At 51.2% G+C, this 25725-nt stretch overlaps 3 protein-coding genes across 3 annotated transcripts; all 3 read right to left on the reverse strand.

The window, feature by feature from the left end:
* Positions 1-6439: 6439 nt before the first annotated feature.
* Positions 6440-6745, reverse strand: LOC309582250 (feather keratin Cos1-1/Cos1-3/Cos2-1-like; the record flags this gene model as incomplete). Its single annotated transcript, XM_082297292.1, has 1 exon — positions 6440-6745. One exon carries the CDS (start codon positions 6743-6745, stop codon positions 6440-6442), a length of 306 nt encoding a protein of 101 aa, XP_082153418.1.
* A 4110-nt stretch (positions 6746-10855) lies between these two features.
* LOC309582168 (olfactory receptor 6F1-like) lies at positions 10856-13283 on the reverse strand (the record flags this gene model as incomplete). Its single annotated transcript, XM_082297202.1, has 3 exons — positions 10856-11800; positions 13068-13143; positions 13243-13283. 3 exons carry the CDS (start codon positions 13281-13283, stop codon positions 10856-10858), a joined length of 1062 nt encoding a protein of 353 aa, XP_082153328.1.
* A 2186-nt stretch (positions 13284-15469) lies between these two features.
* Positions 15470-15775, reverse strand: LOC309582176 (feather keratin Cos1-2; the record flags this gene model as incomplete). Its single annotated transcript, XM_082297207.1, has 1 exon — positions 15470-15775. The coding sequence occupies one exon, from the start codon at positions 15773-15775 to the stop codon at positions 15470-15472; it is 306 nt and encodes a 101-aa protein (XP_082153333.1).
* Between the last annotated feature and the right edge of the window lie 9950 nt (positions 15776-25725).

Here is a 25725-nt window from a genome sequence, read left to right on the forward strand (position 1 = left end):
ATGCTCCAAACCCCAAATAATACGAGAAAGCCAACATCAGTTGAGATGTCCACCAAGTGGAGATCTCCCTTTGGAAGAGAAAGAGAAGTGGCTTCAGACTCACCTGATTCCCAAGCAGAAGGAAGCAAGAGAAGTGGATGGGAGAGCAGAGACTTGGGCTGCCTTTTATACCTGCCCTTCACTGCCGCAGGACCAGGGACAGCCTTTGCAGAGGTAACAATTTCCCGGCAAGCTCATCTTGAATGCAAACCAGCACACCTAATGATACGGGCTGTGCTTTCATTTCCTGCACTGCTGCCTTTTCATTTCCAGGTTTGTTCCATGCCCGTTTCCCAATGAAGGCTTCTTCTGATCCCTGGGATTAAAGGCCCTGGGATTTCTGAGGCAGGAATGCAGCAGTGCAGGCAGAAAACTCAGTTTATGTACTGTATGGGCCCAGACCAGGCAAGTGATGCTATCCTGATCACTCTGGTGTGGTTGTTTGAAGTGTTGTTTTCAGGAAGAAGCTGCAGTGCTCATAGAATCATATAATCATAGAATGGTTTGGGCTGCATAGAACTCCTTCATAAAGAGAAACAGAGACAATCACTAGACAAGGTTGTTCCAAGCCCCATCCAGCCTGGCCTTGAACACTTCCAGAGATGCAGGAGCCACAGCTTCTATGAGAAGAGTTCCATTGCCTCACCGCCCTTTGAGAAAGGAATTTGTTCGTAACATCTAATCTACATCTTTCCTCTTTTAGTTTAAAACATTCCACTTTGTCCTATCAGTGTCTGACTGGTTAAAAGTTGGCATCCATCTTTCATAGACCCCCTTCACATACTGCAAGGCCTCAATAAGGTCTTTCCAAAGCCTTCTCTTCTCCATGCAGAACAACCCCAACTCTCTCAGCCGGTCTTCAGAGAAGAGTTGCTCCAGCCCTCTGAGCATCTTTGTGGTCTCCTTCAGACCTTCGGACACACATCCTTGTGGCCTCCACGTCTTTCTTGTGCTGAAGACTCCAGGTCTGAATGCAGGTGGGGTCTCACAAGATCAGAGAAGATGAGGAGAACCACTGCCAGTCATGCCTTTCGTGATGCAGTCCAGGATGCAGTTGGCTTTCTGGGCTGCAAATGCAAACTCTTGGCTCATGTCCAGCTTTTCATCCACCAGAACTCCCAAGTCCTTCTTCACAGGTCTGCTTGCAACGAGTTCATCTCCCAGTCTGTACTCATGTCTGAATTTGTCCTGATGCAGGTGCTGCACCTTGCATTTGGACTTCTTAAACTTCATCAGTTTTGCATGGGCCCACTTCTCAAGTTTCTCCAGGTCTCCCTGGATGGAAGTCTCCTTCTGCAGTGTCAGCTGCACTGCTCAGCTTTGTGTCATCTGCAAACATGCCAAGGGGGCATTTGATCTATTATCTCTGTCATTGAAAAAGACACTAAAAAGCATCAGTCCCAAGACAGAGCCTTGAGACTTACCCCTCTTCCCCTGCCCCCATGTGGTCATAGAGCCACAGACCAAGGCTGTGCCCATCCAGCTATTTCCATATTCACAATAGAATACCCTTCAAATCCATGTGTATTGGGTTTGCATGGCCTGGTTTTGGTAGTGGGAAGGCTACAGGGGTGGCCTCTGCAAGAAGTTCCTTGGTGTCCAGCAGAGCCAAAGGCAACTGGCTCCAGGATGGACCACTGCTGGCCAAGGCTGAGCCCATCAGAGATGGAAGTGACACCTCGGGAATAAGATGTTTAAGAAGGAAAGAAGTTATTGCACAGGTGTAATTGCAACTAGAGAAGAGTGAGAATATGTGAGAGGAACAGCTCTGCAGACACCAAAGTCAGTGGAGAAGGAGGAGCAGGAGCTGCTCCAGACTCCAAAGCTGGGATTACTCTGCAGCTCAGGGTGAAGACCATGGTGAGGCAGCACATGGAGGGCACAGGGGTGCAGAGATGCACCTGCAGCCCCGGAGGAGCCAACGCCAGAGCAGGGGGATGCCTGAGAGGAGGTTGTGACCCCATGGGAAGCCTGTGCTGAAGCAGAGTCCTGGCAGGGACCTGTGGAGAGAGGAGCCCTTGCTGGAGCAGGTTTGCTGGAATGATTTGTGACCCTGTGAGGGTTCCTGAAGGACTGACCCCGTGGAAGAGTGACCCATGTTGTAGCAGTTTGTGGGGAACCATAGCTTGTGGGAAGGACTCATTTTGGAGAAGTTCATGGAGAACTTCTCCCATGGGAGTGACCCTACCCTGGAGCAGGGGAAGGACTCCCACTCCTCTCCCTTAGCCCCAGCAGGAACAATCTGTGATGAATTGACCATGAGCCCCATTCCTGTCTCCCTGCTCCACTGGGTGGGGGAGGAGATAGAGCTGGGAAGGAGGGAGAGGTAGGGGGAAGATGTTTGGTTTTTTTGGGTTTTTTATAAGACTTATTTTACTTCTTATTATCCTCCTCTGATTTTGTTGGTAATAAATTCAAGTAATATCCCTTAGCTGAGTCTGTTTTTCCAATGACAGTATTTAATGAGAGATCTCTTACAGTCGTTATCTCAACTGATGAACCATTGTTATATTTTCTCTCCCCTGTCCACTCGTAGAGGAGAGTGATAGAGTGGCTTTGGTGGGTGCCTGGCATCCAGTCAGGGTCAACCCACTACACTGTCTCTCCAAGTTGGAGATAAGGATGTTGTGTGGGCTATGTTGAAGGTCTGACAGAAGTTTAGGTAGATTACACTGGCCAGTCTTCCCTTGCTGACTGTTTCAGTCACTCCATCATTGAAGGCCGCCAGATTGCTCAGACATTACTTGCCCTAGGAGAAGCCTTGCTGGCTGCTTTGGATCATCTCCTTGTCCTGAATATGACTTACAGTTGCTTTCATGGGGATCTGCTCCATCATATCCCCAGGCATAGAGGTGAGGTTTACCAGTCTGTGATTCCCTGGGTCTTTTGTATCTCCTCTTTAAAAATCCAGTCTGCTGCTGAATGCCCAAGGACTCCTGTGCACAAGGATGGGCCATGTCCTTCCCTATCCCTCCCTCCTCAGATCACCCTGATGGTTATTTGTTGTTGTCTCCCCATGTGTGTGCATTGGGCTGCTGGGTTTGACCCTACCTAACTCAGCCCTCAGGAAAAATTTCTGGCTTGTTTTGACTTGTCCACTTTCTGGGCAGTCTGTGAGTACATAAAAAATGCCATGAGCTTGCCTGGGGCCTTGCCCTTACCCACAAGGCTCCAGCCCTGTTGCGGCTGTCTCCTGGTGTCCTCAGCAGAGTTCACAGTAGGGTGTGTTCCTACACGTGTTCATGTCTTGGTGCTCTTGTGTGCAACCAGACTTGTGAATGTACCACAGGTGCATATTTGACAGGTGTATATGAACACATGTCCTTTTGTGTCTCTCCTCACAAACAGTGTTTCTCATGGCAGGAACACTCTCCACAGCTCTGTTCATGAGCTCTGCAAAGCAGCAGGAACTCAAGTGCAGCTGAAAAGTAATGGCATCAGCCTCCTAGAAATCTCTCCAAAAAGAGGCACTGTAATCAACCCGTTCCCTGAACCTTCCTTCTCCTGATCCTCCAAAGCTCGTACTCCACTGAGGATGATGCCAAGCCCCAGCAAGGACTACCATTTTAGATCCTTAGTTTAGTTCAGTGTAGCAGCATTGGGACTGCCTCAGCATGGTGGGCAGTCCCCCTCTGCCTGCTTCACCAGGTCAGGACACAGCTGCTAGAGAGTTCAAAAAGATGGGGTTTGCTTTATCCTGGAGAAAGAATAAGGAATCCTACCTACTCTCCTTGTTCAGGCCATGTCCAAATGGATCTGCTTCCAGTGCTGCTTCTGGGTGTGGGACACAGCCTTCCTCTGTGCCAAAGCCAATGTCAAATGTGCAGCTCACTGACCTGGTGCTGTGTCAGGTTGAGATCTTGGCCTAAACAGGTACTGAATTAAAGAATCCCAGTACATGCTGTTGGTGTGCACTGGAGTGGAAGGACAGAGATACTGTGTGTTGCACAGGGGAAGCCAATAAATGGGGTTATTGGGCAGATGGGCTCCATCAGGGGATGCCCCAGCAGTCGCTCTGTGGTACAGATGTCACCGTGTCCAGGTAGGAGTGGAGCAGAGAGAGAGTGGGGGACTCCAGTGGTGCCAGGCAGAGCAAGGAGCTGGACTGCCCCTATATTAGCAATTTATCCAGTGACAGCAGTGCAGGTCTTGTGGGGGAAAAGGTGAGGTGTGATCATCACAAGAACATGTCCATGGCCAAAGAGGTGGAGGAGTTCAGAGACTCTTCCCTAAATCTCCAGCAGGAAGAATGTGCAGGGAACTTCCCCTGTTAGTTCCTTCATGCTTCAGCCCCTGTTTTGAACTTAGCTTTGCCTTCATCAGCTCCTTCCCTGCATTCAGGGAACTGTAAACATCTGCGATGTCCCAGCCTTTTAATCACGTGCTTAAGCTGAGGGTGGAAGTTGAAAGAGAAATTTTGGAGTATCACAGAAAAAAAATCCCTAGATGTCTGTGTTAATAGTGAAGCCAGCTGTTCTTCACAGACACTCAGAGATTAATGCCACAACCGTGTCGTGGAAAGGAAGAAGAATGTTGTACACTAGTAGGCCCAACTTTCTGTAGAGACACTGTGCCATGCTGTCATCAGTCTTGTTACCCATCTTCTATAAACAGTGAAGGGATGGCTAAAAAGCAGGACTTTCCAACAGGTATGCACAGGGTGCAGACATTCATTAGAACTGTGTCCTGCAGAACTTGGCTTATGCAGTCCCCATCAACCTTATCGCAAAGAGAGATGTGTTCAGTGCCCTGATACCTCTGTCACCCTGACTGACCGTTGGTCAAACAGGCAAGAGGAGGTGATGTCATCAAAGGACTTCACAACCTCACTTTCTGGAAGAAAAGGACATCTGTCTGCATTCCAGACTCTCAGATGGGGAAAGGGCAATTTACACAATTTCCACTGTGGATGGATGGATGGATGGATGGATGGATGGATGGATGGATGGATGGATGGATAGATGGATGGATTCTGTTTATCCAGCCCTTACTGACTGAGGCTTTTGATGTGCTTTTGATCAAAACAGTGCCCAAGAGCATCAGACTGAGCAAGAGGGATGTTTGTGAACAAAACTTGTCTGCCACAGACAGTTCGCAGATACTGCTGAGTGTGTCCCCTTGTTACCCCCACAACTCAAGGGGACCAGAATGACTTTGCACAGAGCTTTTCTGGAGCAGCGCTGGTCCTGACACAGCAGGGCCTTCGAGGCCCTGAGCCTGAGCAAAGCTGCTCCAGCTGTGCTTGGGAGTGACAAGGTACCACCAAGAAGTGAAGGGTCTGTGGGCATTGGTTACTGTCCATGGACTGCCCTGGCCCATGAGGGTTCACGGGGACTCCAGTGTGAGACCCAGTGTGGTTAATCCCAGTACTAACTTGTGAATGATGCCAGCCCTACACGCCTGCCAAAACCTGGACCCTGCCATGGGCCTTAGGTGTTGTGGTAGGGCTTCAAGGAGGAACAGATCCCAGCTGCCCATGGCCATTTGTGCTGGCCATGGTCTGAGACTGGGCAATGGAGAGGAGGAGAAGATGGAGATGAGGCCATGGGCCAGCCCTGAGGCCATTCCACAGAACAACACTTCTGACATCCTTTGGGAACATTTTCTGTCTACCCCAGCACAGCACTGACCAGAGAAAGAAGTGATGCATTCCCATGATCCTGCAGGGTGGTTTGTCTTCAGGACCTCTGACAGAATTCTAGTTGTCACTTGAGGACAGCAGAGATTTTGCAGGAGGTGTTGGGGGTGTATCTGGGCAGAGACACTGAACGGCAAGGGCTGATTGCCCTCAGGGAGCTGGGGATGTTTTGCATCCTGCCCCAGTACTGTACCCCAAGGAGGACCCTCTGCAGTGTAACCCAACCTCACATTTTTCTGAATGAAGGATCTCACTACATTGTCACCTTATCCCCTCCCAGCACCAACACCATTCTCTCCCAGAAGCTTGCAAGGGCATATGTGGAGGGAAGGACCACCTGGAGACCGGGCCTGAGATGCAAAAATCTTTATTGAATTTAAAGAGGAAATCAAAGTTGTTAGAAGCACAGATGCTCAATGCAGGGAATCTGGAGGGACAAGCAAGACACTTCACCTCTTGGCCATGGTGAAGTCCATGCAGGGCATCCGTTTGCTTGCCTGTAGAGTGCAGGCTGGCTTAGAGGAGCCTTGCAGCCCAGGGGAGCAGAAGGACACAATGGAAATAGAGAAAAGGAGATATGTAGGCAAGACATAGGCTGTGCTTTCAAAGTGCCTGAGCTGGGCCCTTCCTGCCAGCATTTTCAGGAGGAACTAAAGATGGTCAGTTCCTCTGAAAGAAATGACCTGAAGATTCTTCCTTTGTCCAGCACCATGCCTGGAGATCTGGGGGACACCTCCCAAGACCTGTATATGCCCAGCACCATTAGCAGGGGAGGCCTCTCCTTCCACCGTAGCGCCTGGTGATGCAGGAGAGGTCAAAGCCACCAGAGTTGATGGGAACTCCTTCAGAGCTGAGGATGCTGCCAACAGCAGCCGAGGTGGAGGATCCCACCACGGTGTTCTGTGGGAAGGAGCTGAGGATGGGCCCAGGCAGGGTCACTACCACAGCAGGCGGCTCAATGACGACGGTGGAGTCCTGGCACTGCCTGACACAGCACTCATTGCAGCTGTTGGCCAGCGGGGTGGGGCCGCAGGGCTGGCAGGGCCGGCACGGGGTGTTGCAGGACATGTCTTGGGGCTGCAGGTGCACCTGGCAGAGAGAGCAGAGAGGAAACAGAGCACAACAGTGGGTGGGTGGGTGAAGAGCAGCCTCGTTACCCCATCACAAAAGAGCCAAGGCCATTGTGAGTGGGAAGCTGGAGATTGTGCCAGGAGCCCTACAAAGAGCAGCCTGACTCAGGAAGTTCTCTCCCAGGGCATAAACCAAAACGAACCACAGTCACCAGCCTCTCTCTATGCCAGCCTCCTCCCTCCTTTCCTCTCTCATGACCAGATGCTCCAAACCCCAAATAATACGAGAAAGCCAACATCAGTTGAGATGTCCACCAAGTGGAGATCTCCCTTTGGAAGAGAAAGAGAAGTGGCTTCAGACTCACCTGATTCCCAAGCAGAAGGAAGCAAGAGAAGTGGATGGGAGAGCAGAGACTTGGGCTGCCTTTTATACCTGCCCTTCACTGCCGCAGGACCAGGGACAGCCTTTGCAGAGGTAACAATTTCCCGGCAAGCTCATCTTGAATGCAAACCAGCACACCTAATGATACGGGCTGTGCTTTCATTTCCTGCACTGCTGCCTTTTCATTTCCAGGTTTGTTCCATGCCCGTTTCCCAATGAAGGCTTCTTCTGATCCCTGGGATTAAAGGCCCTGGGATTTCTGAGGCAGGAATGCAGCAGTGCAGGCAGAAAACTCAGTTTATGTACTGTATGGGCCCAGACCAGGCAAGTGATGTAACAGTCTGTATAACTGGGGGGATTGTTTGTGTTCCAGCAATTCTCAGCTGGGTGCCCAAGGGCTCCTGTGCATGAGGATATGTCCTATCCTTCTCTTTCCCTCCCTATGGTCACTTCTTCCCTCCCTGTGTCCACGGACTGTGCAAGTAGTTTTGGCCCCAACCTGCCTAACTCTGCTATCAGGGAAAAATTCTAGCTCGTTTTAACCCATCCCCTCTTTGTGCAGCAGTAAAAATGTCAAGGGCTTGTCTGGCTCCTTGTCCTTCCTCACAATGCTCCAACCCTGATGCAGTTGTCTCCAGGTGTCCTCAGCAGAGTCCACAGTGTGTTTTGTTCTTACAACCTTGACTTCTACAGGGTAAGAGAGGGGGGCCCATGCAATCCTCATGAAGCTCAAGAAGGCCAAGTGTAAGGTCCTGAATGTGGGTTGGGTCACTCCCAAGGATGGACACAGACTGGGTACTGAGTAGACTGAGGTCAGCCCAGCCAAGAAGAACTTGGGTGTACTGGTGAATGAGAGGCTGGACATGACCTCCAATGTGCACATGCAGCCCTGGAAGCCAATTGTATCCCAGAATTGTATTGCATCAAAAGAAGAGTGACTACCAGGTCTAGGGAGATGGTTCTCCCCCACTACTCTGCTCTTGTGAGACCCCAGCTGGAGTGCTGTGTCCAGTTCTGGGGCCCCCAACATAAAAGGGATGTGAAGGTGCTGAAGCCAGAGGAGGCCACAAAGGTGCTCAGAGGGTTGCAGCCCCTCTGCTATGGAAAAAGGGCTGGGAGAGATGGACGTGTTTAGCCTGGAGATGGTCCTGGGGATACCTTAAATCACATTCCAGGGCCCAAAGAGGATCCAAGAGAGACGAAGAGGGACTTTTTACAAGGGCATGGAGTGACAAGACAAGGGGAATGGCTTCCCACTGAAACAGGATTGATTCATACCAGTTACTAAGAAAAAATTCTTTCCTCTGAGGGTGGTGAGGCCATGGCACAGGTTGTCCAGAAAAGCTCTGGCTGCCCCATCCCTGGAAGTGAGGGCTGTGCTGCTGTGAAGCACATACTCCTGCAACTTTTACAGTTGCTTCTAAATCCAGGGATTTTGACGATGAAAACTGTTCAAGAAACCTGACTTGGGGCAGATCTATTGGAGGCTACACCATAAACAAGCCAAACCATCCTTGTCAATGCCCTCTGCTTAAAATAACACTGGGATTCTCAGAGCAAATAGCCTACCAGCTCTTCTTCCTGTTCCTACTCTCTGTGGACCTCCACTGATGGCCACAGCTGGAGAATGAGGCCTTTGGTAGGAGGCACAACTGCTCTTATGGTTTTGCCATTGTGGTCACAGTAGCCCAAGATGGGAAGGGCCCTTCCTTACCCTGCATCAGCAAGTGGAAAACAGCCATCAGCCAGACTCTGGACAAGATTCTTCCTGCACTCATCCACTGCCAGAGAGTTGTACCACTCCTTTTCATAGCTCTCCTTCTTTTCAGGGAAACCACCAGTGCTGGAGGGAGCTCCTGTGTTCCCAAGTCCATGCCAGTTTCTCTGTCCAACAGCTGGTAATGATCTCAGTGATCAAGAGATCTCAGTGATCTCCTTTCCTCCCATGAGCTAAAGGAGGGGTTCTGGGGACCTATTTTCAGGCAATCCTACTACAGCACTGCTTATGGAAACTCAGCTCAAGGGTGCTGAGTTTTCAGATGGATCCCACCCTTTGAATTGGAGTCTGTTGCAGTCTGTTGCTCATGAAGTATCATCCCCTTTGCCTGAGAAATCTCAGGGTACTCATTTGTTTTCCTGCTGCTGTTCCTCTCTCAGATAGCCTGTATCTCCCAAGTGACCTGGGTCTGCTCTGACAGCCCTGTGTGAGGCTTTGCATGCCCCTGTTTATCTCAGAGGGCTTCAAAGCAGTGTTGACGAGGAATTCACAGCGGCTCTCAGTGTCCTGCACTCTGCTGTGTCTTGGATTTCTTGGACATGTCAGGTCATGCTTTTTGTTGCTTTCCAGGACTGTAGTGGGCTTCAACACTCCAAATACACAATTCTCTCTGAAGTGCATCATTCCTAGGCAGAAATGACAAGCAGTGATGTCTGTCTGAGGATAAATCCAGTCTTGGGCTCTTTCTGCTGTCCCAGCCATTTTCCCAAATGCCACTGAAAAAGAGCACAGCCGACAAAGGGTGGGAATCAGCCTGTCCTTGGGCAATGGTGCCTGGGCCTGGATACAGGTCTAAGTGCCAAGTGCCCAGGTGGATGCAGGAGGTTTGTAAATCTCCTCCAGAAGTGCCATTGCTTCTAGAAGGGAGGAGTAGATGTTCAGTTCAGATTCAATCATCTTCCTCAGAGAGCTCTACGCTCAGGTGAAATTAATTCCACACTCTCCATAAAGTTGTGTCTACCATGTTGATGCCTCCTCATTATGAAGTGGCTACATGGACTATCTTCACTGTCAGTGTGCAAAAAGAAAAGCTTTGAGAATGTGATTAATCTGTTTTGAAATGAAAATTGGGAGGGGAAAAGCAAGTGCTGTTTGGAAGCACTAATACCCTCCCAATGAGTATAAAGAGAGACTTGCTTCCCAGCCAGCCTTCCACAGCTCTGCACTTTGAGTGCTTTGCCAATCACATTAAAGTTTTTCCACAACAAAGCCCAAAATGGGTGGAACAATGTACTGCTAAAAATGATGTGGAGTTTTAGATGTGGAAATGCCCAGACACATCTAGTATGAAACACACAATTTTGCATAATTTTAATTAAAAATAAGAGAGTCGATTCAGATACTAAGGCAAGGAAGGAAGAGGAATTATGCAAATTTTGTTTGCATTCTTATGCTAGGAATAATGGCTATAGGTAGAGATATAAGACATTGCCAAATTTTATCCTGAATTAGGGTATGATTTGATGAAATAGCTACAAGAATGTGGCACAGATGCGTCCACAAAACATCAGGCTAAATGGAGCAACATGTCTGTTTCCTAAAGCAATGTTTCCTGAAGTTGCTGGGATTTCTTTAGGAGGTTCAGACGAACCCTGACAGAATGAAGCACTTGGCAAACTGGGGTAGAAACCTGTGGGAGTACCACTCCTCCAGCTCTGTTACAGAGCCATTTATGGATGGGGTTTGTGACCCTTTCCAAGCACAGCACTTTAGAGGACTAGGAGGCATTCTGAATTCACCAGGAATGAACAGAGGGTGGTGGGAGCAGCAGAACTGAGGCTCAGCCCAGCCAGAGATGGCTGTAAGTTGATACGAGCTCATCGGGGAACTGGTGGCTTCTCACTGCCTGCGATGCCCACACAGACCTACATATCAGTGGGGATTTTCTGCAGGGCAGAAGTCGTGGGAGGGAGGGGATGAATCTGTTTGTTCAACTTTGAAAATTCACTTCACTTCTTCTGGAAAGCCCGTCCCAGAGCGAGCTTCACCTCTTTGTTTCTGAGTGTGTAAATGAAGGGGTTTAAGAAAGGAGTTACCACTGTGTTAAAGGTATTCACAATTTTGTTCAGATCCAGGGAGTTCTGGGCCGATGGCTTGACATACAGGAACATGGTGGAGCCGTACCAGATTGTGACAACACTGAGATGGGCAGAGCAGGTGGAAAAGGCCTTTATCCGGCCATGGACTGACTGAATCCTCAGGATGGAGGAGATGATGTACATGTAGGAGACCAGGGTGACCACACAGGAAGACACCACAACAATTATGGAGATGAGGAAGGTTGCCAGCTCCACAGGCCATGTATCACTGCAGGAGAGGGCAAGGCAGGAATCTATATCACAGAGAAAATGATTGATGACATCTGGCCCACAGAAAGTCAGCCTGGATGTCAGAAAGGCCAGCAGGGAGATGGACAAAAAGCCTCCCAGCCAGGAGCTGAGTGCCAGCCGAAGAGAGAGGACACTGTTCATGAGGGAGTTGTACCTCAGGGGGTAGCATATGGCTAAGTAGCGGTCATAGGCCATGACAGACAGGAGAAAACACTCAGTGGAGCCTAGAGAGAGAAGAAAGAACAACTGGAGGATGCAGACACTGAAGGAGATGGTCTGGCTAGTCCCCAGCATGACCCCTATGGCTTTGGGAACAACACCTGTAGTGTACCAGATCTCCAGAAAGGAGAGATTACAGAGGAAAAAGTACATTGGGGTGTGTAGGTTGCTGCTTTTCCACACAAGGGCTATGATGGATGCATTGCCTATTACTGTCAGGGTGTACATCAGTGCAAACACTACCACAAGGGAAACTCGGGATTGCCATGTGCCTGGGAAGCCAAGAAGGATGAATTCTTCCACACTTGTCCCATTTGCCATGTCCTTCCAAATGTTGAGGTCCATCTGCAGAGAAAGAAAAGCTTCTGTGAGAGTTTGCATGCCTGTGCTGGTCCTTCAGATGCTACAAGTAGCGAAAAAAAATCACCATCCGTGAAAATGCAGTTGGTTCACAACATGGGAAAATGGCATTAATCCTAAATTAAAATTGTCTGAGAAATCCTTCCCGGATAAAACATGTTTGGACAACTAGATCTAACCCTGAAAATCAGACCAAACCCAACAAATTAATATTTGGAGAATTATTTATCAGATTATGCACCTCCTTTAAAAATGGGGAATGTAGTCACTTCTGTGAGATGAAAATCCCACTTAGGAAACTATGGACAACAGGCTGAGGCACTCCAGCTATGGGAAAAGCTGTTAGAAATAGGAAGGGAATAACATAACCTGTACTCTCCAAGGCAGGCAATACTGAGGTGTGATATCAGCAAATGCAACTGAGGAATACAAATACTGTCAGGATAATGTGGCACTGCAAGAGATTTTTCCCACCTCTTCTAGGTCAGCTTATTACAAGGGATTGAGACTGAGCTGCAGCCGCACAGGGGAACAGGTTAGTATGTCACTACTCAAGGCCTCCTATATTTGCTTTCCTTCAAGTCTCAGAACAGGAAGCTTTTGCAAATACCTCCATTTCCTGCACTGATGTCTGCTTCTCAGCATAGCTGCTAGGGGTACGATTCACCTCTTTGACATTTTGCCTTCTCAGAGTCAGGGGAAGGATTTCTGCTGACCAAGCTGAAATATCTACTGTGAAATACTCCTGTCTCAGCTCCTCAGCTTACCCCCCTTCTTTCTTCACAGATAGAGAAAAAGCATGAGGGCGACATGGCTCACTTTGTCTTATATACATGGCCAAAAGCCCTCTAGAAGTGCCAGGTTGTTTCTGAGGTCTAAGGCAGGAGTCTAGTGAGCACTTTAGATGGATGTCAGACATCCCAACTTAGGCAGAGATATTTAGCCCCAGCGACTGAAGGCAAAATCCTCTGAGTTCTATCCCATTAAAGGTAGCTGTGCTGAACTGTTCCTGTAGGGAAGGGAGGATTCTTGATCAGTTCTCCAGGGAGAACATATCTTCAGGTGGATGTGGAAGACAGATGGACTAAATCACCATCTTAATCATCTCTTTTTCTCCTATCTTCCTCCACAGCAATATATACCAGAAAACTCATGTACTTAAAGAGTAAAGAAATCCCCCTTAAATAAGCTCTCCTTAAACATGCAAGGCATCGGAAGTCTGTGCTATATGTCTTGGGCAGGCTTCACTCACCAGATTTGCCAGTGGAAATGATCCAAATGACATTTTTTCATGCACCATCTTCCCGAGGAAGCCATGGTCCCCTTGGCTAATGGAGAACATTAGAAAGAGGTAGATTTTTGGGGGGGGGGAACTCTGGATTCAGATGAAGGTGTGTGGATGAGCAGCTCTCCCCTTGCCGACTCACTTCAAGCTGATGGCAACTGCCTGACCTTGTTTCCTCTCCATCCAGTAGGATCTGACAGCTTGCACCCCTGATCTTTTTCCTCTCGCAGCCACGGCTGTAATTCCACTAAAGGGAGCTTTGTGTGCACGCACACAAAGTGTAAACTCTCTTCAGCTTAGCTTCATATAGAGAGATCATACACCAGAGAGTCGCCAGCATCATTAGCATAAGAACATCCCCACACCCACCTCATTAACACAATGAAGCTCCAGCTGGCCACACCTAGGAGACTGTTTTCTGTTTTCCCTCTGGTGTGCCCCAGGGAGTTTGACCTCTGGGAGGTCTTATGGGCTTGTCAGAGATGGATAGTACTCTCTCTTCACACAGGGCAATTAAAGAACAGCAGTGCAATTCCCTAAGTGGCTGCTAGGCTGGGTGTTTGCCTCCTGCCTGCAGCTGTGGTATGAGAACCTTGTCAGGAACTCAGCTGACATGGAGATGTCTGAAATAGTCATGTTCCAAGTATTTGGTGCTGGATACCAAGATGGCTGTGAAACCTCCAAGGTGGGAAGTAACTAAAGGCAACTATGGGCACATGAATACAGATACTGTAAGGTAAGGAGTTCACCTACCTCATTTCAGAGCCTCTTAATGCAGTTAAGGCCTCTGTCTTCAGGCTTAGCTGAAGAACTAAGTAAAGATCTAAGTTCAAAATCAGATGAGACATTAGTAGAGGAAAATTGATTTCCCCTGGCTCCAGAGAAGGTGTCTCCAATTGAAGTACTCATCTTTGCTCCATTTATCATCAGCTGAGAGAAACAGGCACTCTCAAGCCTTAGTTCAACTCTTATAAAAAATGCTGTCTCTCACAGATCAGGCAATCCAGGCCTTACAAATACCTATTTTTCTTCTGTTGACATTCAAGATAAACTAGAGAGCTGGCTTAGACCACACACATACAAAAATACACACACTTCTCGTCCTCTAGGCATCTTGAGTTAGATTCACCTCCAGAGAGAGTGTGTCTGCACTGTCCAGGATCACCACACAGGTGTTGGACTTGACAGACATTTTCTGCAAGTCCTGTGTCCCAGGCTTCAGTGTGGTTGAGAGAAAACTGACCTGTACTTGGTGTGAGGCTGAGATGCAGCTAATGGGAGTAAAGTTCTCAGCTTGAGCCTGTTTTCTGGCCGTGAAGCCATCTCCCCACTATCTAGCTGTCCTATCCTATGGACATGGATGTGGGGTTTAGCTATGGGATGGAGGTGTTGGAGCCTGTGTGTTCACTTGTGATCACTTATTGAAGCAAGCGATAAGCACGTGACCAGGTATGCAGGCCCTGCTGTGAGCTCCCTCCCTAGCTGGAGAGTTCAGGGGCCACCACTGGTCAGCTGCAGGATCTGTGTCTCCAGAAAGATGGTTTGTGCCATTTCCTGTGCACATCTGCTTTGGGATGGGATAAGTCCCCCGGGTGACCTGATGTCCCATCACTGACTGTGGAAAGAGTCTACAGAGTCTGTTAAATCTGGTCCTGAAGATGGGTTTTGTTCCCCATCTGCAGGACGTGCTCTGAGACCAAGGAGTCATATGTGAGCAGAAATGTTGGAAGGCTGAGCCTGATCCCTGCTGTCTGTGGAGAAGTCAGGGATGTCTTCCTTAGCTCCAGTGGACAGTGCCTGAAAGGGCCCCACTGCTGTGTTTCCCACCCTCCCCTTTCTCTGGGAATAATCAATGGTCCACTTGTGTCCCCACCTTTTCCTCCACCACCCATAGCAATGCCTTTTGGTTTCAGCAACTCGAGACAAGGTCACCAAAAAAGGATTACATGGAGGCTGAGGGTGAAATGCAGAAAGTTTTATTGTCATTGAAGTGGGAAATGAGTTCCCTTATAGAGGAGGCTGCTGGTGGTGGTGGGAGACCACATGCAACTGCCAGAAGTCTCTGCCCATCACCGACACTGGAGATCCCACGGGGCATCCATCTGCCTGCCCCACAGTGGGCAGCAGTTAGCAGATCCCCCAGAGAGGCTTACAGTCCAAAAGTACGGAAGACAAGAGAGAGGTGGGAGAGAGAGTATGACAGGGAAGTCAAACACTGGCCATGGTTTCAGAGAACCCCACCTGCCCTCCTTTGGAAGGGCAGCATTGGTTGCTCAGCATCTCTGAATTCAATGGCCAGGAGCTCTGTCCTCAGTCCAGCATCAGCTTCTGGATTCCTGGGGGTCCTTCTGAGGGCTGCACCAGTGGCTTTAGCATGGAGGACACCTTCTGCCACCATAGCGGTTGGTGATGCAGGAGAGGTCAAAGCCGCCAGAGTTGATGGGCACTCCTTCAGAGCTGAGGATGCTGCCAACAGCAGCAGAGGTGGAGGATCCCACCACGGTGTTCTGTGGGAAGGAGCTGAGGATGGGCCCAGGCAGGGTCACCACCACTGGGGAGGGCTGGATGGCCACAGTGGAGTCCTGGCACTGCCTGACACAGCACTCATTGCAGCTGTTGGCCAGCGGGGTGGGGCCGCAGGGCTGGCAGGGCCGGCACGGGGTGTAGCAGGACATGTCTTGGGGCTGCAGGTGCACCTGAGAGAGAAGGTAGGGAGGAAGCAGAGCACAGGCATATGTGAGGAGGCACTGGCTATGAGTCCATCATCCCACTGCAAGAATTTCAGTGGTACCTGCTACGCCAGAAGGGAGAAACTAGGCAGTGAGAGAAAGGGGTTTTCAGCCTCACCCTGACACAGTACTGCAAAGTTTCACCTTATTTCTTCAATAAAGAGCTCCCTCAGCCAAATCCTTGACACTCTCTAAGTCAGACCTTAGCTCTTCTCTGACCCCTCAGCACCAGCAGCACTAAGACCTCTCACAGGCTATAGGAACACGTATCTGCTTCGCCAGAAAAGGACAGGGGAAAAGAGCTTCAGACTCACCTGGATCCCAAGGAGAAGGAGGCAGGAGAAGTGGATGAGAGAGCATGAAGTTGGGCTGCCTTTTATGGTGGCTCTGAGTTGCTCCAGGCCCAGAGGTGGCTTCTATGAAAGCGGTAATTTCCTAAGGTCCTCATAATGTATGGAAAACATGCCAGCTAATGACATGGGCTGGGTGCTTGTTTTCCGTGTTGCCACCTTTTCATTTCCTGGCTTATGTCATACACATTTCTTCATGGAGGCTTCTTCTAAGTGCTGGGATTGAGATGCCTCAGGATTTCCAGGGCAGGAATGTGTCAGTGTCTGCAGAATCCTCAGCTCAAGTGCTGAGTGGGTGCAGTGCAGGGAAATGAGGTTGGCCTGGAGCTCACTGGTGGTGTTGTCTGTGGTCTTGTTGACAGGAAGGAGCCCAGCTGCTCCCGGCACTTCAGCCCTTGACTGGTCACCCAAGGATATGCCATGATACCACTGCAAAATGATATGCCATGTTTCTTTCCTCCACGCCTCCCAACTTGCTCCAATGTTCACTTTTGCTCAGAATCTCAGGCATTTGGGCTGCACTGTTGGGTTTCATTCTCTTGCTCCTAAATCTCCCCTTATGCCTTTCCAATATCTCCAAGGAGCAAGAATCCTCAGGTAATCTGGGCAATATGAGCCAGTGCTTGGTCACCCTCAACAATAAAGTCTTTCCTATGTTTCAGACAGAGCTTCCAGTGTTCCTGCCTGTGCTCATTGCCTGTGGTCCTGTCACAGGACCTCAGAGAAGCCCCTGGGTCTGTTTGCCTTGCACCCTCTGGATTTGGTTTCCATGGAAGGGTTTTGCTTGTGGGGCAGCCAGCACTAGATGGCTTTAAGACTGATCCACCTCTGGCCAAGGCTGAGCTTATCAGTGATGGTGGAAGCAGCTCTGGAGTAACATGTTTAGGAAGGGAGGAAACACCTACTGAGGAACAGCAGACAAAAGAGAGCTGAGAGAAGATGTGAGAGAAACAACCCTGCAGACACCAAGCTCAGTGAAGGGGGGTAGATGCGTATTCATCACCAGTCCTGAGGAAACGCGAGCCTTAGGGAGCCAGTTGTTGAGGGAAGTGCCTAGAAATACATCCTTGGTGTAGGACTCTACTGAGAAACAGCAAGAGATCTTTTCCATCTCAGACCTCTGCCTTAGGGCATAATTCTGCCCCAGAAGTATCTGTTGATTATTGCCCTAATCTGTTCTACAGATGTGCAGGAGGTCCCAGGAGGGCCAGATCTGGACAGGAGTGGCAGGGCCAGAGCTGGTGCTGGGGCTCAGGGCAAGGCCAGACTCAAGAGAGGCCCATGTAAAGGCTCCATCCTGTGACTGCCGTGGGTGGTGAAGGGGCCTGGCTATGTCAGAAGAACAAGAATAGCTCAGGCCGGACCCAGGCACTGAGAGGGCAGAGCTGGGACAGGCCTGTGCTAGGCCTGGGCTCTCACAGAGGCCCTGGCAGGGACCAAGGTGGAGCTGAACCCATGGATGAATTTGGTCTGTGTGGGCTTGGTCCTCATACTCCCTGTCCCAGGGTTACCTGCTAACTCTGCTCTGACTCCCACACACCCTGTGTGGGGTAGAAGTGCACTTGTGGCTGGGTTGTGATGCCTGTAGGGCCGTAGAGTTCCTGGGCCTCCAGAAAGCTGCTCTGTCCTGGGGCAAGACAAGGCAGAACAAAGCCCTGTTTGTGTTTTGCCACCATTCCCTGTCCCGGGGCTGGCTTCACCTGATGGGTGTTGGGTTCACAGGGAGAGGGGACTCCAGTGTGGGGCCTGCTGTAGCTGATCCCAGTGCTGCCCAGGAACACCTCAGCCCTACAGAAGGAGCACCAGGTGAGCCAGGTCAGACGCTGTGCTGCAGGGGGAGAGGGCTGCATGGGGAAGTTGTATCTGCTGCCCATGACCAGGCACACTGACCATGGCCCCTGGATCAGGTGATGGAGGAGAGGGGCAGTGGAGTAGGGAATTTAGGCCATTCCAAGGCTATTAACCCATCCCAATTCCTGCCATTCTTTGGCTTGTGAGCCTTCTTGCACAGCACAGCTTCACACAAAGCAAGAGGAGCACTCTTCCCCAAGAACTTGTGGAAATGCTGACCTCCTCAGGCTTCCCACATGCCTGCAGTTCTCTTCTAGAGAACAGCAGTCTTCAGGATTCCTGATTGTATGATGTGCTTCAGGTCCAAGCGGTATTTCTGAAAGGAGACGCAGCCAGGCAAAGACTGACAGCGATTAGCAGTGGAATAACTAGGGATGTCTTCCTTCATGGATGAAAGGCTGGATACGAGCTGTAAATGTGCTCTTGCAGCCCAGAAAACGAACTGTTTCCTGATTCTGACCCTCTACACTGAGACCCCATCTCAAATACTGCCTCCAGCTCTGGAGTCCTCAGCAGAGGGAAGACATGGACCGTTTGAAACAAACCCAGAGGAGCTCACAAAAACGATCTGAGAACAGGAGCACTTCTCTTATAAGGACAGGCTGAGACAATTGGGCTCGTTCAGCCTGGAGAAGAGAAGGCTTTGAGGAGACTTTGTTGCAGCCTTTCAGTATGTAACGGGGGCTTAAAAGAAATATTTAAGCAGGGTGCGTTGTGATAGGGCAGGGGAAACAGTTTTAAACTAGAAGATGGTAGATTCAGACTAGCTATGAAGAAATTTTTTACAAAGCGGGGGATAATACAGAGGAATATGTTGTCCAGAGAGACAATAGATCCCTGTACGCATTCTAGGTCAGGTTGGGTGGGGCTTTGAACAATCTGGTCTAGTGGAAGGTGTCACTACTCATTGTAGGGAGATTGGACCAGGAGAAATTTAGAAGACCCTTCCAGCCTAAAATTCTATGAAATTCTGAGATGCCTCAGTGCCTGGAAGCAGTTCTGGAAAGAAGTTTCATTGCAATTTGTCCCACGCCCCAGTGCCACTAGGAATGATGAAGGGCTCCCCTTGTGCCTGTCAACCAATGGCTTTTCTGCTCAGCACTCAGTGCACAGATGAAAGACAACTAAAGGACACAGGCAAGGTTGCAGCAAGTTTTTAATGTGTCTGAAGGTGAAAATGAGGTCACTCTAGGCAGAGGCTCCAAGTATGAAGAGGAGCAGAAACAGCTGAGAATCTCTTCCCTTTTCCTGTGGCAGAGTTCCCACAGGGAATCTGTTGACCTGTCCAGCAACAGGAGACAGTCCAGCATGCCCCTGAAGGCTGGTCTCTGGGGTCCTCACAGCAGGTTTTGAAGGAATCACAAGAAAACAAAGGCAAGAATGAGAAAGGGTGAGAGTGAAAGGAGAGGTAGACATTGGCCAAGTTTTCAGAGAACGCAGTATCAACTTCCTCAGGTTGATCCCTTCAAGTTTACCCCGGCAAGGCGAATCAGCAATGATCAGCTGCTCTTAAAGCAATGACAGAAAGGTTGATCCTCTGTCCAGCTTCATATTCTGAGTTCCTCAGTATTCTTATCTGAGGCCATTGACAGCAGATTTAGCAGAGGTGACATTTACTGTCACCATAGCCGCTGGTGATGCAGGAGATGTCAAAGCCCCCGGAGCTGATGGGCACTCCGCCAGAGCTGAGGATGCTGCCAACGGCAGCGGAGGTGGAGGATCCCACCACGGTGTTCTGTGGGAAGGAGCTGAGGATGGGCCCGGGCAGGGTCACCACCACTGGGGAGGGTTCAATGACGACGGTGGAGCTCTGGCACTGCCTGACACAGCACTCATTGCAGCTGTTGGCCAGCGGGGTGGGGCCGCAGGGCTGGCAGGGATGGCAGGGCTGGCACTTCTCTGTGCAGGACATGTCATGGGGCATGAGGGTAACCTGAAGAGAGGGCAGGGAAGAAGCAAAATATAAGGATATATGAGGAGCAGCCTGTCACTACATCAGGAGTCAAAGAACATGCAGGGCCAGGAGGCAGAGATGTATGAGGGCTGGTTGGCCTCATCCTGTCAGGGCTCAAAAAGAGCCACCAGCTCCTATGCAACTACTGCCCAGGCCCCGAGTCCAGATGCCACCTGATCACCATCCCAGCCTCCCTCCATTTTGAACCTTCTTCTGACTTCTCTCTCCCATGACAAACAGCCCCAAGAGCCGTCGTAGAATAGAGCAGGAATCAGCTGAGGGGTCCATTGAGGTGAGACAGCTCCGGGAAGCTGCTCCATCTCCTCGTTCAGGGCCCTGCTGCTGCCTCAGGCTGCAGCTGGTTCTGTGCAGGCTGATTCTCGCTGGGATGTTCTTGCTGGAGGAGGGGGAGAGACCGTTTGCCAAGACACCAAGCTGTGCCCGTGGAGAGCCCCTGAGTGCTCTGAGCCCGGGCGGGAGCCAGAGCGGCATCGGCGCAGGGCTCAGCCCCGGGGCGGAGCTGGAGGCGATGGAGAGAAGAGAAAAAGAGGCGGCACGGCCAGAGCACAGGGCCGGGGCTGGCGGGGGCGGCGGTGCTCGGGCGGCGGAGCGGCGGGATGCGGCGGTGCCGGGGCGCGGGGCTGGCGGCGCTGGCCGCGCTGCTGCTCGGTGCGCGGGCGTGGGGCTGGGGCGACCCCGCAGGTCCCTGTAAACTACTGTCCCCTTTGGCTTCTTCACGGGCCTCTGTCCCATAACCATACTCTTCTCCATCCCTTCGTCTGCACTGTTACATATTGCGTCAGAAAACTCATCTCTCTCCTCTTTGTCCAACAATTTCCGTACCTTCCTCTCCTCTGTGTCTTTTTGTATATTTTATGTAGCCATTATTATTATTAATGGACATTTCCGTTCCTGCACATATTGACATCCTCTGCAAACTATTTTCATCATAATCTTTGTACGTTCCTGACTGCCTCTATGGGATTTTGTTCTGGGCAGGGCTGGGGAGAAAGTAGGAGTTGAGGGGTTTTTTTCTCCCCGGCAGTGGCTGCGGCCAGAGCCCAGGTCCAGCAGGAACCACGGCTGGAGACCACCGAGGGCACCGGCATCAACATCAGCTGCTCACACCCAAAAAAACAGGTCGAGGATTTCATTCACTTCTACCGTCATCTCCCGGGCCGAGGACCCGAACTGCTCGTGAGCGCTCTCAAGGGGTTCAAGGAGTTGCCGGACATTGCGGGCGGTCTGTGGGTGTCGGCAGATCGCCGGAGCAGCGCGCTGTGGCTCAGGCGGCCCCGGCGCGGGGACGCGGCCGTGTATTACTGCGCGCTGGGGGACACGGGCAGAGGAGCCGGGGCTGCGGCCGGGCACGAACCGCCGCGGGCGGGGCCGGGCGGGGCCGGGGCCACAGCGCCGCCCGCGGCCAGCAGGGGGCGCTGCCGCTCGGCCGCCGGGCCTCAGGCGGCTCCGCAGCTCCTTCGTGCGCAGCGACCCCGCGCACACCGCGCCCGACACAGCCCTGCACGGCCGCCGGACACACGGCTCGCACAGCCTGCCCCCTGCGCTTACACACTCGGCACGCACTGCCCGGCCTCCCCTCCGCCCCTCTGCCTCCTCTGCCTGGCAGGAAACTGCTGCGGGCTGCGGCTCTGCCATGGCCTTTGGCCCTCTGGGCGCGTGCATTGCTCTTCTCAGCCTGCTTTGCAAAGCAGAGCTGCTCCTTCAGGCCAGCATCTGTGGTGGGAGCTGACAAAGCAGCTGCGCTGGCAGGCACACATGGTCTCATAAATGGAGTGCCGTCACCTCAGTAGGTCACAGCAGGAGAGATGTTTGCAGGGAGTCTTGCTGAGGTGACAGGGAAATCTCCATCTCTGTCCCTGGGGAAAAGTCTCTGCCTCGTACTGGAACGTGGATGAGAAGCCACTTTCCCATCTAGATGTGTAAGGAAGGTGTACTTTGAATCCCACCTGAGGCTGGAATTCGCTTCTCTACATTTTGTTCTCATCCTCGGCTTTCCCCAAACACCCTTGGATGGGCATTCAGCATGGTCCTGAAACAGTAGAACATCTCGGAGGGAAAACAAGGAATGTGTTGGATTAGAGGAGAATTTCACATCATCGGAGGGCTCTGTCACACCCACCTTCCACCTGAAACGGATTGGTCCCTTTTCCTTCACGTTTGTCACTTCTCAGGCAGCCTGCAAAGCAGATGCCAGGATTTAGCAATGCTGCAAGCGTTGGAGGGAGACACCTGAAAGACCGAGCTGCACATGAGGTTTCCCTGCAGAGACTTGCTCTAGAGACCCCATTTCCTTTGGGGACAGGAGCCGTTCAGCATGTTCAGGAACTGCCTCACTTGAGCAAGTTCAGCAGAGGCCACTGTCAGGGCATGTGCAAGGCCAGGGTGTCTGGTTCTCTAAGGCTCACATCACGTCCATTTCCCTTGCCAAGGGAAGAACGAGGAAAAGGGAAAGTGACAAACAAAGCACACAATGACACCAATGTGGCAGTAGGTGATAAGGGAGAGAAGGAGGGAGCTCAGAGCTCATCAGGTTCTAATTGATGGGCCATTAGGAAACTGCTGTGAAGTGGCTCAGGCTGAGCTTTGTCAGTGACAAGAAGTGACAAGAAGTGACAAGAGGAACATGACGAGAATGGAGGGTTTAGGGGGTCTTGTGGGATTAGGGAGCAGTCACCAAGGAATGCTTGTGAGGCTATGGAGCCTCCAGCCTTGGAGTTCTCCAAAAGCCATCTCGACGTGGCCTGGGCAAACTGCTCTATGTAAGCCCTTCTGAGCAAGGGCTTGCACCAAGTGAGCCCAGAAGAGGTCCCTTGCAAAGTAAACCATGATGTGATTCAATATTGCAAAACACGAGGAGAGGATGAGAGGAATGATCGAGCCTTCAATGGAGAAGTGAAAGTGAGAGATTTGAATCTTCTAGGAGTTACTTGGAGGCTGAAGAGGGAAGGGAGTCAGATGTGCTGAAGAAGCTGTGAAGGCTGACGCTGAGGTGGAGGCAGGTGCAGCCAAGCGAGACAAAGGGTTAGGGATGATGAGAGAGGACACACAAGGCCCAGGAAAGGACAGACTGCAGTGATGTGGCCCTGGTATCTCTTCTCAGCACAAGTGCAGAATCCTCATCTCCCTGTACGGGTCTTATTGTCTTATCTCTGTTCTGAAGCTTAAGAAGGCACAACCATCAAAGGAGCCAGTAACAGGGAAAGCTTGATCCTGCTCTTTCAGCTGGAAAATCTGTGACAGCCTCAGGACCCTCCACTTCTCTAGAAACCCCTTCTAAACCATGGGGAGGTGCAACAGTTGCATGAGAATGTTCCTAATATGAACCATTGTCATTACCTGTATTATTTATTATTCACATCATTCTCGAGGGGGTTTTGTGACAAACCCGTTTTAGACGAAACCAAAATGACCAGTATGGGATCACTCTGGAGTTGACTCGGAAAAGGGGGTGCAAGGAAGGGAGCTGGGACAGAGGCATTTGTTCCAAGCAGGAAGAAGAAGGGCAGGGGAGAAGTGGCAGAGACAGAGGAGTCTTCAGTTCCCAGAGGAAATAGCAATGACCCCACAGAGCTGAGAAAGCTCACTGGGGAAGAAGCCCTTGACCTCCCAGATGCCCAGCCCTGGGTGTGCAGCAGAGCTGGTGATTCCAGCTGGGGAGGTGAGGACTCCACTGCGAGCTGAGCAGGAACAGCCCCTTCCCATGACTGAGGCCCCAGAGGCACGGAATGGTCAGAATGCCGGTGCCTGAGGGAGGCACGGGGGCAGCTGCTGGAGGAGGGAGACACGCAGAAGGAGCATTTCAGGCACTGGAAGGACAGGTCATTTCTCTGCCCCGCCTCCACTCCTTCCTTTGCTGCCCCCAGAGAGTGGTTTCCGGCAGCTCTGTTATCTCGGGGCTGGCAGGTGGTTTCTGACTCTCCCTCACTCAGCAAACACGCAGCTCGGTCTCGGCATGCACCTCGCCTATCTCATCCTCACGGTCTTCCTGGGCCAGCTCCTGGGTAAGTCCTGCCTTTTCCCCGAGGCACCCTTCTTCTTCTCCCCCAGGAAAACCTCAACAGCCTTACCAGGATCGTGTGGGGAAATATCAGTGAATAGAGGGAAAGGGCTGCGAAATCTCTGCTTCTGTTTGTGGTTTTGCAAGTGTTTTCTCAAGAAGCTCTTAGATTTGTAAAGGAAAAGGGAAGGGAGAGAAGAGAAACCTCAGACTCCTTCTCTGTTTTTTCTCTTGCCTTCAATCCACCTCCTCTGCCTCTCTTCTGATCCTCCTGCAGTCACCACAGGAAATCTCAGCTGTCTCTGCAGCTGTGTATTGCTCCTGTTTTAATGCAAATTCTGAGATTCTGTCAAACCTGCCCCAGGTACCTCAAAGTTCCCATTTCATTACAATAACAGGGTGTCCCATTCTGCCTCTAGGCTGAGCCAGCTCTGCCGTGGCTTCCAGTGTTCTCTGGGCTTGCACCACAACCAGGGCTCCCTCTTTCCAAGCTCAGCATTGTGTGTACTCAGGGATCTAGGAGCCCTCAGAGGTGACAGGAATGGCGAAGCAGGATGAATCCTTTTGCTGCACCTCGATGGGCTCCTCAGGCTGCAGGAGGGGTGCTGCTTCCAGCACACAAAGTTCAGGCAGGAACGGCTGTTCCCTGATCCTCTGAGCAGTAGGAGCAGGAGACAGACACAACACAGCTCTCCTTTGGGTCATGCAGTGCAAAGAGCTCCCAACTCCTGCCCAAAATCTCTCAGGACTCTTCTACAAGGCAGAAAGCTTTCTCCAACCAGGGTTTTGCATCCCATTTTGATTTGCTACACACAGTCCTTCCCTGTGGAGCTGCTGACCTTCACTTTCTTCCAGGCACCACGGGGCAGATCACGGTCACCCAGGAAGATGGACAAGTCATAGTGGAGCAGAGACATCCCTTCCAGACCACCTGCACATACCAGTCCAATTATTTTAATGGCTTGTTCTGGTACCAGGTGCAGAAGGGCCAAGCCCCACAGCTGGTCTCCTATCACGCAGGGCCTGGCGCCAAGCACAGCGGCCGTATCACCACGCACCTGAACACCACGGGGAAATACAGTGTCCTGCAGGTGGAGGAAGTGGAGGTCTCTGACAGTGCCTTGTACCTCTGTGCTGTGCAAGACACCCTGGTGCAGGGAACTTCCTCGGCTGTGCAACAAGCCAGGGGAGGGAGGGAGAGAGGGGATGTGTCTGTGAGAGGGTGAGCTCGGGGCAAGGGAACCTGAGGTCGCCTTGATACTCACCAGAAGGGACCTCCCCACGTCTGTACAATGGTCTGATGGTTTTCACCCCATCCATGTTAGCACTTCCCTCGGGAAAATATTCTGGACTATTTTGACTCATCTCTACATTTCACAGTCTCTAAGTAAAGAAAAATTGCCCTTGTGCTCCCCTGGGACCTTGTCCTTCCACACTCCAGCCCTGCTGCTTTTGCCTCACACGTCCTCAGCAGAGCCCAGGGCTGGTTCTGTGTCCCTGCCTCGTGTGCTCTTGGAGCAGCCCCGTTTGCATGGACACACGTGAAGCACAGATTTGTGTGGGGCTCCACACTGCTGTGCACGAACCCGTGTCTGTGCATGTGTGTCCCTCACCGCGAGGGAATTTCCTGACTGGGCCAGGGATACCGAGCACTGCTCCGGCCCTGAGCAGCACAGAGAGCAGCTTGCCAGGGTCAGAAGGAGCCTGAGCGCAGCTGAGTGGG

The sequence above is a fragment of the Coloeus monedula genome, assembly GCF_965178545.1.
Source record: "Coloeus monedula genome assembly, chromosome: 26".
NCBI lineage: Eukaryota > Metazoa > Chordata > Aves > Passeriformes > Corvidae > Coloeus > Coloeus monedula.